This window comes from Cucurbita pepo, chromosome LG09, assembly GCF_002806865.2.
Source record: "Cucurbita pepo subsp. pepo cultivar mu-cu-16 chromosome LG09, ASM280686v2, whole genome shotgun sequence".
Lineage (NCBI taxonomy): Eukaryota > Viridiplantae > Streptophyta > Magnoliopsida > Cucurbitales > Cucurbitaceae > Cucurbita > Cucurbita pepo.
In genome coordinates, this window is record NC_036646.1 from 8,627,799 (window position 1) to 8,643,559 (window position 15,761).

The 15,761-nt window shown below is 36.2% G+C and overlaps 2 protein-coding genes across 3 annotated transcripts; one reads left to right on the top strand and one right to left on the bottom strand.

The window, feature by feature from the left end:
- Positions 1-41: 41 nt before the first annotated feature.
- LOC111802556 (cycloeucalenol cycloisomerase-like) lies at positions 42-3,492 on the bottom strand. 2 transcript variants are annotated; one of them, XM_023686963.1, is made up of 8 exons: positions 3,292-3,492; positions 3,066-3,217; positions 2,677-2,760; positions 2,398-2,439; positions 1,810-1,920; positions 1,542-1,733; positions 1,293-1,390; positions 42-434 (listed from the first exon to the last, which is right to left on the bottom strand). In XM_023686963.1, exons 1-8 carry the CDS (start codon positions 3,296-3,298, stop codon positions 263-265), a joined length of 858 nt encoding a protein of 285 aa, XP_023542731.1. In that variant the 5' UTR covers positions 3,299-3,492; the 3' UTR covers positions 42-262. The 2 variants fall into 2 exon arrangements, with proteins under 2 accessions (XP_023542731.1, XP_023542732.1); XM_023686964.1 differs by lacking the exon at positions 3,066-3,217.
- Positions 3,493-4,737: 1,245 nt separating this feature from the next.
- On the top strand, positions 4,738-8,701 carry LOC111802500 (protein ROOT INITIATION DEFECTIVE 3-like). Its single transcript, XM_023686896.1, has 8 exons — positions 4,738-5,231; positions 5,428-5,541; positions 6,244-6,377; positions 6,477-6,621; positions 6,703-6,902; positions 7,728-7,849; positions 7,954-8,174; positions 8,296-8,701. Exons 1-8 carry the CDS (start codon positions 5,001-5,003, stop codon positions 8,512-8,514), a joined length of 1,386 nt encoding a protein of 461 aa, XP_023542664.1. The 5' UTR covers positions 4,738-5,000; the 3' UTR covers positions 8,515-8,701.
- Positions 8,702-15,761: the final 7,060 nt, after the last annotated feature.

The window sequence follows — 15,761 nt, forward strand, 5'->3', positions numbered from 1 at the left end:
CATGGACATGTCAAGCAGAATATTACATGATATCGTTCATGTGGAAAAGGATGCAGGTGTATGACAACATATTACAGCAAAGAATCTAATATTTGTTCTCTCTGTTCGTAAATTTGTGAGGGATAACTCACAAATAGCACATTAAGTGGTAGGCAATGAGAGAAGTATTTGGTTTTATTAAGGTATCTGAAACAATGGTTTCAGAGTGTCAAAAAATTCAACAGAAACTACGGTAACAGGTTTTGAAGTTTCATTTGATTTGTTAAAGAAACCATGGCAGCCCTGGGTCACTGCATCGCTTTTTCGGAATTGGTACAATCGGCCCCAGGAAGATGCGCCATAGATCGAGTACGATCGTCACCAACATTGCTGCTCCCAGAGAATCAACGGCCACTCTTTGCAAGTCCCAGAGATCACCAGGCTTCTCATCAATCCTGTTGTGCATTGAATCAACATGATAGGAGGATATTAGAAAAAAGTGGTAGGCATTTAACCTTTAAAACAAACTCACTTTGTTCCTATATACACTTGGGTTGCAGAGTCCGAGTTCAATGGGGAAGCTAAAATCAGTTGACAATAGAAAAGAGAACTCGAAAGGCGCCACGTACATCATGGCCGGGAACTATATGTTACCATAATAATGTGAAGGATACTAATTCTTGTAATTCTACACTTCATCTTAGTTAATTCGAGTCCCCACCATGACCATTTTTCCTAGTATTCTCTGATAGCATGCTTTACAAGCCCCTATGGCTTAATGTGATAATAGAGCTATGAAGGTCCAAACTTGGCAGCTACTCTTGTCTACAGGGGTCCTAAATTTTTAACACTATTGGACAAATTATAGCTTGATGTGGGATTTCACAATCCACCTCCGGCTAGCATCCTTGCTAGTACACTGCTCGGTGTCTAGTTCTAATACCATTTGTAACAGTTCAAGCTCACTGCTAGCCAATATTTGTCTGTTAGAGAGAAATTTTCACTCTCTCGTGAGGAATGTTTCGTTCCTCTTTCCAAGCGATATGGAATTTTAGAGTCACCTAAACTTTCAACACGATTGGACGAACTACTATAGAAGTTTATGCATATTATGTGCAATAGAAAAGGCAACAGCAGGTGACAACTATAGAAGATGATTAAAAGGTATCATGGAAAATCTGGGTACCCCCATCTAAGTTCTGCAATTCGTAGTCATCGTCTTCCTTCCCTTATCTAGTTTTCGTAACTCATGAAGAAAAATGGCAGACTTGTGTCTGGTTTGTACATACTAAGGCACCAAGAGTGAGTCTTACCTCAAGAACATTGGGAAGCTGACGAAGAAGTAGATAGCATAGAACAAAGAGCCAAATTTGTACATTGAATCCCGATCCTGAAATTGGTAGTAAGGGAACTGCACATGCCCAAAGTATCAATAGGTTGAATTACTCTATAAGGAAGAGTCGTAAACTATAGGACCGATTCTTCGAGTAGGAAGATTTCGCTGAAAGGGTTTCTTGGAAATAGTTTTGTAAGAACATAAGAGGAGAAAGATAGGAAATTACATTAGAAATAGCCAGAGTCTCCAAGTATGCAACAAAGTATGAGAGAGCCACAATCCATGCAACCATGGTAGCCCATTGAATATGCTCCGGCAAGCCGGCAATAGAATGCCGGAGTCTTCTAAGAGTCATGTTGGATGTGACATGATACAACAGAAAGCAAACATGCGTAAGAAGAAACGTCGTATGAGGTACCTGCAAAATTAACAAATCCTTTATCTTCTTTCTGCTATTTTCTTCTACTTTTCCTTTCAATTCCTTCCATTCTTACATTGTTCATCCTCCATGATGGAAACGTATAAGATGCCCCCAAAACAGTGAAAAAGTAGTGAGTCCAAAAGTAATTTCCCACGTAGCTGAAGATTGCTATCCATAGACTAACCTGCCACAGAGGGGAAAACATCTTAGGTAGAGTTTAAATTGATTGGTAGCCATCTGGTTTGAGAGTTGAGAGTTCAATTGTAATAGCTCAAGCCCACCACGAGCATATATCGTCTTCTTGGGACTTCTCCTCAATGTTTTTAAATACGTCTATTTGGGAGAGGTTCCCACTTATAAAAAAAATGCTTTATTCTCCTCCCCAACCGATGTGGGATCCTACAATCCACCCCCTTCGGGAACCCAGTGGCCTCGCTGCACATCGTTCGGTGTCTAGCTCTAATACCATTTGTAACAACCAGGGAACGAAGCATGAAGCATTATTTATAAAGGTGTGGAAACCTTTGACATGTTTTAAAAACCTTGAGGGGAAGCCTGAAAGGAAAAACCCAAAGAGGGCAATATCGGCTAGCGGTGGGCTTGGGCATGGACTCGTTACATTAATCGTATTAATGGTACTAAAAAAGGGTAGAAAACTGACCTTTACCCAATAACGTTCTTTCCAAGGCAAATTCCTGTCAGCCTGCAACCAATTCCAAGCAAATTATATCACTTGATATGCCTAGATCTTGATTTCTTAGAACTTTTTAGTGATTAACATTCAGTTTCACATGTGAATCTTAGAGAAACACCAGTCCTTAGACTGAAGAAAATCTTCCTGTCCCATGAAGTTAACCTGTAATCCATTGGTTCCCATAAACAAATATGTGAAGGGGTTTTGGTTATAGGATCATAGACATGAAGAGCTAGTAAATTGTACCTCTCCAGGCCACACCACTGGTATCAAGAAAGAAGGAACTGCTGCAACCAAACCAAGAACCATATATTCCATTTCCGTGAAACTCTGTCAATCAGAATCATCATGTTTAGACTTTTGATAATAGAAAGATTTGAAAAAAGTTCATCTCAAAGCAATTTGTAGATGATTATCGGTTTCAAGAACAGAAAAGGCTTAATCATAACACAGTTGAGTCTCAATTCTTGGTTAAATCCCTATTCTATCTTGAAACCTAGCCACTTCCATTCTTCCTTGATGACTTCTCGAAAACAAAGCCTAACATGAACAGAAACTCAAGCAATACAGTGATATCAAACAAAAGAAAAGAGTGTTGATAATGGCACCATTTCAGCGAGTTCGAGAGGGCAAACCTCGTAGAGTTTGAAAGGGACGATGATTCCCAAGCAAAGAGTTAGCCAAAATGGAGTATAGGAAAGAAAAAACAATTCTCCCCATCTCTTGCTTGGATTCGTAGACAGCCATAGGCTAAAAGAACGAGCGGAAGCGGGAGCGCGCGCTCGATCTGGACATTTTTAAGAACAGTATCATACAGGATTCGAAAGCAGAAGAAAACGAAACGAAGAGAAGAAATCTCACCGGCCATTACAGCGATTAAGAATCTGAACGAGGTTGATCGATCTCGGCTTGAAATTCTCCGACTGAAATCTGAAAACAGAGAGAATGTTGTTTCTGGCTTCGCAATTCCAAGATTTACAGCACAAAGCCGATGACTGAGGATGACTGCTTCCTTTTAAATACAAATTTTCGCCATTGTTGCACTACGATCACTCTCAATTTTTTTGTACTTTAATTGCTACACTATATATTATATCGGTGATTATCATTTATTATTTTTTAAGTTCAATCAAGTACGTTCGAACTTTCGTCTCGAATCAAATCGGTCTATTTTCGGCATCACACCAATAGTTAACGCATTCATCAGCTCCGGCTATGTATCAAGGTCACGGTTGATATCGAGCTCTTGGACTTATTATCAAGGAACTTGTTCAAAAACAGGGTAACCAACGGAAGATAGGAGTTTGTCGTTAGGTATTTGACCAAATAGGATCGTTCAGTTCCTATAGAACCTATCACTAAAATATCCCGAGGACAGGGCTAAGCAGAGGGAAAAGAGTTTTTCGTGATATGGGAAATTCAAACTATTAACTACAAACGAAGTTGGTGAATAAGTGATTGTTTGATGATGAGTCGGGACTGTTTGTCTTTTTGCTAAATAAGATGTATTGAGCTGTACTGTAGTTTGACAATGACAACTATCTGAGTCAACTTTCAAATGAATATTCTCAATGGATTCGTTTTAGGCAGGATAGTGCCTGTCCTGTGATGATCTAAGTCCAAAAGTAGACAGAATATTCTCAATGGATTCGTTTTAGGCAGGATAGTGCCTGTCCTGTGATGATCTAAGTCCAAAAGTAGACAGGAGATTGTCTGATGATGCGTCAGGAATCTGTTTTTTTGTTCAACAAGATGTACTGAGCTGTATAGTTTGTAGTTTGACAGTGATAGCTATCTAAGTCAACTTTCAAATGAATATTCTCAATGGATCCATTTTAGGCAGGATAGTGCCTGTCCCAAGATGATCCAAGTCCAAAAGTAGACAGGAAATGGTCGGATGATATAAGAAAAATCACCTTTGAAACATGGAAGGTCGCTGAGCGGGAGGAATAAAGTAGACAGACAATCGCTTGAAAATGTTGACATGTCTGAAATTTTGATCCGACGGTGATAAAAAAAAAATAATGTCAATTTTAATTTTATTTATTGACTTAAAATTTGGTGGTTAAAAGCTCCCGACATTATGATTAGTAACGTTATTATAGTTTCGTTCTCTCATTAATATTTATACAATGCTTTATCTTAAATAATTAAAAAAAAAAAGGGTATTATTATTATTTTGAGAAAATGATTAATTTTTATTCTAAACTTTTAATTAAATTAAATTAGAGCAATTTTAACTCTAAATTTTATAAAGTAATCCAAAATTTTAATATTAATTTTTTGTATTTATTTCAAAAGGTTCGAGCGGGCGGCGGCGGTGGCGGTGGCGGCAAATTGACTGCACGGAGTTCACTAGCGCCGAGAGGATTCTGGCTCGTTGATCCCTGAAGCCAAACTTGGAAGGTGAACCGAAAGTTCAAATCGTTTCAACTGATTTTGTCTCTTTCAATTGACAGGCGTCATTGAATTGAATGCACGCGCATAAGCAGTCGGGCCTTCGCATGCATTACCTCCATAGCCTCCATTAATGGGAGAATTTTTGCTTTCATCTCTTCCAACGTCAAAAAATGAGCAATGTTGGCGAAACAATGGCGTTGGCTGTGTGCAGCGACAAGAACATGGGATCAGGGATTACGATTTGGGATCCAAAAACAGGCGAAACTCTCCTTCATATTCCGACTTGCGCTTCGCCTTCTTATGGTTTAATTTCTTTGAGAAACGAGTTCCTTGTTGCTTCTCAGACTCGTAAGGAAGGCTCCGTTGGTGGTGGATCCATGTTCGTTTGGTCCCTGAGCAAGGTATTGAACTATCGATTAATCTGCTTTTGAATACACATTTTCTTTCAGATGCTATCATTGTTTGTATAATCATAGACGATTCGATTCTTTACAAACACGCTTGAGTAATCTTGAACTCGATTTATATTAAGAACTCACTTGTTCGATTTTAGGGGTGATTTACAATATTAAGCCCTAAATCATTGTGCCTTTTCAGCCTCAGTCCCCTCTTAGGAGCTATCCATTGGAGCCTATTGGACCACTTGCTTCAACAAAGGACGGTGTATATCTTGCAGGCGGAGCTCATTCCGGTAATATTCATCTCTGGGAGGTCAGTAGTTGGCTGAAATTCTCTTGTTTTTTCATCCAGTATGTGGGTATCTATATGCATATATGTGATAATTCAATATTGATTTGGTTGTTCATCTTATTTTCAATCCATTTTGTATATCTGTATGAGAATTTGTACATAAACATCCTTCAGAGTCTCATTTGGTTGAGGCCGTTGGATGATGAAAGTCCCACATCGACTAATTTAGGGAATGATCATGTGTTTATAAACAAAGAATACTCTCTCCATTGGTATGAGGCCTTTTGGGGAAGCCCAAAGCAAAGCCATGAGAGCTTATGCTCAAAGTGGACAATATCATACCATTGTGGAGAGTCGTGTTCGTCTAACATGGTATCAGAGCCATGCTCTAAACTTAGTCGTGCCAATCGCCAATAGATTGGTAACTCCTCAAATATCGAACAAAGGACTCCAAAAGAGGCAGTAAAAAATGACTAAGACTCCAAAGGAGTCGAACCTCGATTAAGGGGAGGCGCATTTTGTTCGAGGGGAGGTGTTGGATGATGAAAGTCCCACATCGGCTAATTTAGGGAATGATCATGTCTTTATAAACAAAGAATACTCTCTCCATTGGTATGAGGCCTTTTGAGGAACCCAAAACAAAGCCATGAGAGCTTATGCTCAAAGTGGACAATATCATACCATTGTGGAGAGTCGTGTTCGTCTAACCGAGGCAATTTGCAGGTTGGTAGTGGTAAATTGCTTAAGCTTTGGAGTGGGCATCATAAGCCCATAAAATTCATCCTGTTTTCTTGGGACGATTCGTTTCTCATTACTGGTTCGGCCGATGGAATGATTTGTGTCTGGTCCATGATTAGGTAAATGTATTCTCTTCACAATGCCTTTACAACCTCTTTGATTGATGCATTTTCGGTAGCTTTTCGTCGTTGTAATTTTTCCCTCGAACTTTATGCTAGTTTGCTGGATGTGGAACTTGTGGGAACTGCACAGCCAATGTTATACTGTCTCATAGAACATAAGTCGCCTTTAACTGGTCTAATTACTATGTCTGGCTACTCGATGTCGATGATCATTTCAAGCTCCCTCGATGGCAGTTTAAAGGTTGGTGAACTGTAACATTGTATCTATTATTCTTTTGAGGTCTGGTAAACTTATAGCTTGATTAACATGTCTGGGTTGCAGTTTTGGGATTTAATGTCGGGAATGATTCGGGGAACTCAAGGTCATTTAGAGGGAATCACTGAGATTGTTCTTCATCCAACTGAGCAATTTCTGTTCTCTGGGACTGTTGATGGGAAAATTTTTGCTAGCAGGCTTGAATTTGGATTGGATAACTGCATTACCATTAAAGAAAGTCAATTATTTGCATCAACAGGACACAAGTAATGTATGCTACTTGGAAATTTCTCTGTGTTGTTTGTAGTACGACTTTCCTTTTCTGTTATTTTTTAAATTCTTATTATCGTCGTTCTAAGATCCCACATCAGTTGGAAAGAGAAACAAAGCATTCTATAAGGGTGTGGAAACCTCTCCCTTGTAGACGTGTTTTAAAAACATTGAAGGGAAGCCTGAAAGTGAAAACCCAAAGAGGACAATATCTGCTAGCGGTGGATTTGAGCTGTTATTTATGGTATCAAAGCCAGACACCAGGCGGTGTGCCAACAAGGACGCTGGGCCCCTAAGGGGGTGGATTGTGAGATCCCGCATCGGTTGGAGAGGAGAACAAAACATTTCTTATAAGGGTGTGGAAACCTCTCCCTAGTATTCGCGTTTTAAAAACCTTGAGGGGAAGCCCGAACTTGAAAACCCAAAGAGAACAATATTTGCTAGTGGTGGGTTTTGGCTGTTACACATGGTATCAAAGCCAGACATCGAGCGGTGTGTCAGCGACGACACAGGGCCCCAAGAGAGTGGATTGTGAGAACCCACATTAGTTGGAGAGGGGAACGAAACATTCCTTATAAGGGTGTGGGAACCTCTCCCTAGTAGAGGCGTTTTAAAAACCTTGAGAGGAGAATCTCAAATGGAAAAGTAAAAAAAAGGACAATATCTGCTAGTGATGGGCTTGGGCTTGAGCGGTTACACTATAAATATTTTCTTTCCTTTGACAACAATTAATATTATACAAGCTGCAAGACCATCTTTGTTCCTTTGCCTTGTACACTTTAATGGTAACTTCATTGTTCAAGTTTCCACCATTAATGCAGGGGAGCTATTACTGCTCTGGCCTTCAGTCAAATGGATCTAGTTTCTGCATCCGAGGATTGCACAGTCTGCATATGGGACATCGATAGTCAGAGGATCATTCAAAAGCTTGACCACAAGAAAGGTAATTACTCCTCAGATGTAATTTTCTTGTTCGAGGCAATTTAATGTTCTGTTATTCGTGTCCTTTTGTCGATGAACACGAACTTATATGGTATCTATCAACAGGGAGAATAACCAACTTGGTAGCATTTCCACGGTCGTCGCTGCTGATCTCTACGTCAAACCGTAAGAGAGTCTTGAAACAGTTCGACAAGTATCCCCAGCCAGCCAACTTGTCGACGAGCACAATACCTCTCTTTCCCTCTTCCCGACCCCTCGGGGAGAATCCAAATCTCGTCGGATTCACAAGTGCCAGTTCACTGAATCAGCAAATATTTGATATGAAGGTCACTCTCTCTTTCAACTCTTCTACATTGTGCCTTTACTGTAGCTGCTAAGTAAGTCCAATGGATAAAGTGCAGCTTGTATTATCAATATATTCATACTCCCTTGCCATTGTGTGTTCAGACAGAAGGGACATCAGCAGCAATACAGATGAAAGTCGATACACGTTTACAAAGCCGAATGTGGGCGTCTAGAATGACGAAGCAAGTTATGGAGATGAACAACCATCTTCAATCACAGTTGCTTGACATGATGCAGACTCGTTTGTTCCCGAAGAAACGAAAAGATCAAAGAGATCGAGTCGCTCGGACTAGGGAGAAGCATCCATTGTCATTCAATTGATCTTTAGATGATCTTGGGGACCGGCTGTAAGTGATAAACCTTTTTGTTCTTTTTCTGGGTCTGTTCCTTAGTTTCATGTTTGCTAAATTTCCATTTCTAGATTTGTTCTACCAATTGCTGCTTTGAAGTTTGGGTCTAACTTCTTTAACAAGTATGGTTTTAATAAAATGTTTCATTATTTTACAAATCATGGAGGGGAGATGAGTGTTTAAATACTATTTAATTAGGGATTTCTCTCATTTTCTTTTAGGTTTAGGGTCGTGTGACCTATATGGGTCACCACCTCATGTATTTATAGATGTGTATAAAGAGGAGGATCACATGGTAGGCCTTGATCCATGTAACAAGGAAATCATATATTCTCTTTCATTCATGTAACAAACCCAGAAAATCATACATTCTTTTGATCCATGTAACAAACTAGTAAATCATACCTTCTCTTGGATCCATGTAACAAACCAGTACATTCTCTTTGATCCATGATAACAAATAAATCTTGATAATGAGGATTACATGGTAGGCTTTGATAATGAGGATTATATGGTAGGCCTTGATCCATGTAACAAACCATTTTCTTTGATTAAGGTAATAAACAAACCAAAAAAATTATAGATTTTTCATGGTATCAAACAAACCAATAAACCAAGAAATCATAGATTTTTTTTGATTCAGGGTAACAAACAATTGGAAATCTACAAACAAACCACCAATAAATCGTAGATTCTCTTCGATTCATGGTAAGAAATCATAAATTCTCCTTGGTTCAGAATTTATGATTCTCCTTGGTTCAGAATCTATGATTCTCCTTGGTCCTGAATCATAATTTATGATTCTCCTTGGTTCAGAATCTATGATTCAGGGTAAGAAATTGTAGATTCTCTTTGATTCTTGATAAGAAATTATAGTTTCTCCTTGATTCAAACGAGTAAATATTCTCCTGGTTCATAGTAAGAAATCATAGATTCTCCTTACTTCATGATAAGAAATCATAAATTCTCCTTGATTTATGGTAAGAAATCATAAATTCTCCCTGATTGAAGAAATTTACTTTCATGGTAAGAAATCTACTTGATTCACGGTAAGAAATCTACTTGATTCATAGTAAGAAATCTACTTGATTCATAGTAAGAAATCTCTTTCATTCACGGTAAGAAATCTCCTTGATTCATGGTAAGAAACCATAGAATCTCCTGGATTAGTAAGAAACCAGAGAATCTCTTTGATTCATGGTAAAAAACCAACCATAGATTCTCCTTCATTCATAGTAAGAAACCAACCATAGATTCTCCTTGATTAGAAACTAGAGATTCTCTTTGATTCATAGTAAGAATTCATGGTAAGGAACGAGAGATATTCTCTTTAATTCATAGGAAGAATTCACGGTAAGAGACCAGAGATTCTCCTCCATTTATAGTAAGAATTCATGGTAAGAAATCATAGATTCTCTTTGATTTATAATAAGAATTCATAGATTCTTTTTTATTTATGATAAAAATTCATGGTAAGAAACATAGATTCTCCTTGATTCATGGTAAGAAACATAGATTCTCCTTCTTCACGGTAAGAGACCAGAGATTCTCCTCCATTTATAGTAAGAATTCATGGTAAGAAATCATAGATTCTCTTTGATTTATAATAAGAATTCATAGATTCTTTTTTATTTATGATAAAAATTCATGGTAAGAAACATAGATTCTCCTTGATTCATGGTAAGAAACATAGATTCTCCTTCTTCACGGTAAGAGACCAGAGATTCTCCTCCATTTATAGTAAGAATTCATGGTAAGAAATCATAGATTCTCTTTGATTTATAATAAGAATTCATAGATTCTTTTTTATTTATGATAAAAATTCATGGTAAGAAACATAAATTCTCCTTGATTCATGGTAAGAAACCATAGATTCTCCCTTGATTCATGGTAAGAAACCATAGATTCTCTTTGATTTATAGTAAGAATTCATGATAAGAAACTAGAGATTCTCCTTGATTCATCTAAGAAACCATAGATTCTTCCTTGATTTATAGTAAGAATTCATGGTAAAAAAACCAGAGATTCTCTCCCATTTATAATAAGAATTCACGGTAAAAAACTATAGATTCTCTTTGATTGAATCTTTCATTTATAATAAGAATTCACGCTAAGAAACTATAGATTCTCTTTGATTTAAGAATTCAGGGTAAAAAACAATAGATTCTCTTTAATTTAGAATAAGAATTCAAGATAAGAAACTAGATTCTTCTTGAAACCATAGATTCTCTCTTATTTATAGTAAGAAACTATATATTCTCCTTGATTCATGGTAAGAAACTATAGATCCTCCTTAATTCATGGTAAGAAACTATAGATCCTCCTTAATTCATGGTAAGAATTATAGATTCTCTCTGATTCATGGTAAGAAACCATTCATGGTAAGAAACCAGAGATATTCTCCCTGATTCAAAGGAAGAATTCATGGTAAGAAACCATAAATTCTCCTCCATTTATAGTAAGAAATCATGGTAAGAAATCATAGATTGTCCTTGATTGAAGAAATTTACTAGATTCATGGTAAGAAATCTTCTTGATTCATGGTAAGAAATTTACTTGATTCACGGTAAGAAATCTTCTTGATTCATGGTAAGAAATCTCTTTCATTCACGGTAAAAAATCTCCTTGATTCATGGTAAGAAACCATAGATTCTCTTTGATTTAGAGTAAAAATTCATGATAAGAAACTATAGATTCTCCTTGATTTATAGTAAGAAACCAGAGATTCTCTTCGATTCATAGTAAGAATTCATGATAAGAAACCAGAGATTCTTTATGATTTATGGTAAGAATTCATGGTAAGAAACCATAGATTCTCTTTGATTCATAGTAACAATTTGAGATTCTTTTTGATTCATAGTAAGGATTCATGGTAAGAAACTAAAGATTCTCCTTGATTCATAGTAAGATACCATAGATTCTTCTTGATTCATAGTAAGAATGCATGGTAAGAACCCAGAGATTCTTCTTGATTCATATAAGAATTCATGATAAGAAAACCCAGAGATTCTTCTTGATTCATAGTAAGAATTCATGATAAGAAACCAGAGATTCTCCTCCATTTATAGTAAGAATTCATGGTAAGAAATCATAGATTCTCTTTGATTTATAATAAGAATTCATGGTAAGAAATATATATTCTCTTTAATTTATAATAAGAATTCAGAGTAAGAAACATAGATTTTCCTTGATTCATAATAAAAAACCAGAGATTCTCCTTGATTTTTCTAAGAAACCAAATATTCTCTTTGATTTATGGTAAAAATTCATGATAAGAAACCATAGATTTTCCTTGATTCATGTAAGAAACTAGAGATTCTCTTCGATTCATAGTAAGAAACCAGAGATTCTCCTTGATTCATCTAAGAAATCATAGATTCTTTTTTGATTCATAGTAAGAGACCAGAGATTCTTACTGATTCGCAGTAAGAATTCAAGGTAAGAAACCAGAGATTCTTTTTTATTTATAATAAGAGTTCATAGTAAGAAACATAGATTCTCCTTAATTCATAGGAAGAATTCATGGTAAGAAACCATGGATTCTCCTTCATTTATAATAAGAACTCACGATAAGAAACTATAGATTCTCCTTGATTTAAGAATTTATGGTAAGAAACCATAGATTCTCTTTAATTTAGAATAAGAATTCAGGATAAGAAACTATAGATTCTCCGTGAAACCATAGATCTTGTTTGATTCATAGTAAGAAACTATAGATTCTCTTTGATTCATGGTAAGAAATTATAGATTCTCCTTGATTCAGGGTAAAAACCCAGAGATTCTCTTTGATTCATGGTAAGAAATTATAGATTCTCCTTGATTCATGGTAAAAACCCAGAGATTCTCATTGATTCTGCTAAGAAACCAAATGTAAGGATTCGAATTTTTGTTTTATTTATTTTAGATTTTATGCTAAGATTTTATTTTTGCTACCAAAATGAAAAGATATTATGCTGCATTCATTGTCGCTGGAAAATGTAGGATTTATAGCCAGGAAATTACTACCTTAATGGTAAAGTCATAAACATCTTTTATATTCTCATATTCAACTCTACTTCTTCCTTGTAAACGATTTTGACTCTCCAAACTTTTTGAGTTCTCGAGGGTGTTTGAGAGTACGGGAAAAACCAAGAGTGTTAGAGGGGAAAAATGTGTGGTTGGTTCACTGGTTTCGAGGAGTTCTCAAAATCGATTAGCGTTGCTGTTTCGGAGAAAGAATCGAGTGGAAGTAAGCGTCGACGTTGGAATTGCTGCGTTGAAGAAGGTTGGCCATCGGAACCGAAGGAGGAAGACGCCACGTCACCGTCATCGGAAGCGGGTAGACTGTGTCGTCATCGGCAGCGGCGCACCTTCGTTTAGGGTTATCAAGGTCTTCCGGGTAAGGAAGACGAAAGATTCAGGTCGGGCTACTTCGATCTCTAGCCTAGTCCATAGACGAACACGGGCCGCACTCATTCCGGCCCAATACGAGCCCAGCAAACGCGTGCATTGCTTCGCACGCATATCCTGTGGTAGCTCAGCTCGGCTTGACGTGTACGGCGACTCGGCTTGGCAGCTTAGTTGGTCGGCTCGGCAGCCCGGCTTGGTGACTCGGTATCACTATAATATATCGATTCCAAGGTTTTTGACCCTTTCCGAAGCCGTTTCTGCACTTAGTTTTACCATCCGAGGTCAGTATGGCTCCTAAACGTTAAAGATATATTAAGGGACCTCATGCATATATGTATGTCACGTGCATCGGGATTCTTCTCCTTTATGATACGAAAGGATGAATTACGATATTTATGTTCGCCATGATATCATGCGGACCCTTTTCTGTTCTGTGCTATCCGACGACGTGTAATACGTTATGCCCGACCAAGCTAGGCCTAGAGGGTACGTATATGAGCCCGCCTGGTGGGTCCATGTACACGTACATGGGCCATGTGTGAAGGAGTACCACACATCCAACCCTACCCGGAATAAAAAAGCGCCCAAGTCTATGAAAAGTTAGGTCCCGCTCATATGTTGCATGTGTTTGCATTCCTANATTTGATTTAAGAATTTATGATAAAAAACCATAGATTCTCTTTGATTTAGAGAAAGAATTCAGGATAAAAACCATCAATTCTCGTTGAAACCATAGATTCTCTTTGATTCATGGTAAGAAACTATAGATTCTCATNAAGAAACCAAAGATTCTCTTTGATTTATGGTAAGAATTCATGATAAAAAAACCATAGATTATCCTTGATAGTAAGAAACCATAAATTCTCCCTGATTCATAGTAAGAGACCAGAGATTCTCCTTAAAGAATTCATGGAAGAAACAAGAGATTCTCCTGTATTTATATGAATAATTCAGGTAAGAAACATAGATTATCTTTGATTTATAATAAGAATTCATGGTAAGAAACATAGATTCTGTTTGATTTATAATAAGAATTCATGGGAAGAAACCATAGATTCTCTTTCATTTATAATAAGAATTCACCCTAAGAAACTATAAATTGTCTTCGAAACAATAGATTCTCTTTGATTTAAGGATTCATGGGAATTCACCGTAAGAAACTATAAATTGTCTTAGAAACTATAGATTCTCTTTGATTTAAGAATTCATGGTAAGAAACCATTGATTCTCCTCAATTTAGAATAAGAATTCGGGATAAGAAACTATAGATTCTCTTTGAAACCATAGATTTTCTTTGATCCATAGTAAGAAACTATAAATTCTCTTTGATTCATGGTAAGAAACTATAGATTCTCTTTGTTTTATGGTAATTATTCATGATAACAAACCATAGATTCTCTTTCATTCATGGTAAGAAACCATAAATTCTCTTTGATTCATGGTAAGAAACCATAAATTCTCCTTGATTCATAACAAGACTAGAGATTCTTCTTTGATTCATAGTAAGAGACCAGAGATTCTCCTCGATTCATATTAAGAATTCATGGTAAGAAACCAGAGATTCTCTTTGATTTATAGAGAGAATTCAGGATAAGAAACCATAGATTCTCTTTGATTTATAATAAGAATTCATGGTAAGAAACATAGATTCTATTTGATTTAAGAATTTATGATAAAAAACCATAGATTCTCTTTGATTTAGAGAAAGAATTCAGGATAAAAACCATCAATTCTCGTTGAAACCATAGATTCTCTTTGATTCATGGTAAGAAACTATAGATTCTCATTGATTCTTGGTAAGAAACCATATATTCTCTTTGAGATTTTACTTAGATTCATAACAAGAAACCAGAGATTCTTCTTGATTTATAATAAGAAACCATAGATTCTCTTGTATTTATAATAAGAATTCACAGTAAGAAACCATAGATTCTCCTTAATTTATAATAAGAATTCATGAAAAGATTCTCTTTGATTCATAGTAAGAAACCATAGATTCTTCTTGAATCATGGTAAGAAACTATAGATTCTCTTTGATTCATGGTAAGAAACTATAGATTCTCCTTGATTCACGGTAAGAAACCATAGATTCTCCTTAATTTATAGTAAGAATTCATGGTGAGAAACCATGGATCCTCTTTGATTTAGGGTGAGAATTCAGGATAAGAAACCATAAATTCTCTTTGAAACCATAGATTCTCCTCGATTCATGATAAGAAACGAGAGATTCTCTTTGATTCATGGTACTAGATATTCGTTTTAATTCATAATAAGAAACCAGATATTCTCTTTCAAACCATATTAAGAAATCAGATTCTCTTTATAGTAAGGTAAAATACCATAGATTTTCTTTTATTTATAATAAGAATTTGTGGTAAGAACCATAAATTCTATTTCATTTAGAGTAAGAATTCATGAGAAACCATAAATTTTGATTTAGAGCAAGAATTTAGGATAAGAAACCATAGATTCTCCTGGAATCCATGCTAAAAAAACCATAGATTCTCTATTCATGGTAAGCAACATAGATTCTTTGGATAAGAAACTAGAGATTCTCTCCTTCATGTAAGAAAATAGATTTTCTTTGATTCATGGTACGAGAGATTCTCCTTGATTCATAGTAAGGAACCAGATTCTCTGATTTATAATAAGAATTCATGATAAGAAACTAAAGATTCTTTACAATTTATAATAAGAATTCATGGTGAGAAACCATAGATTCTATTGATTTAGAGTAAGAATTCTAAAAATGTAACCATAGATTCGGTTAGATTTATAATAAGAACTCACCCACATAGATTTACTTTTATTTATAATTTAGAGTAAAAA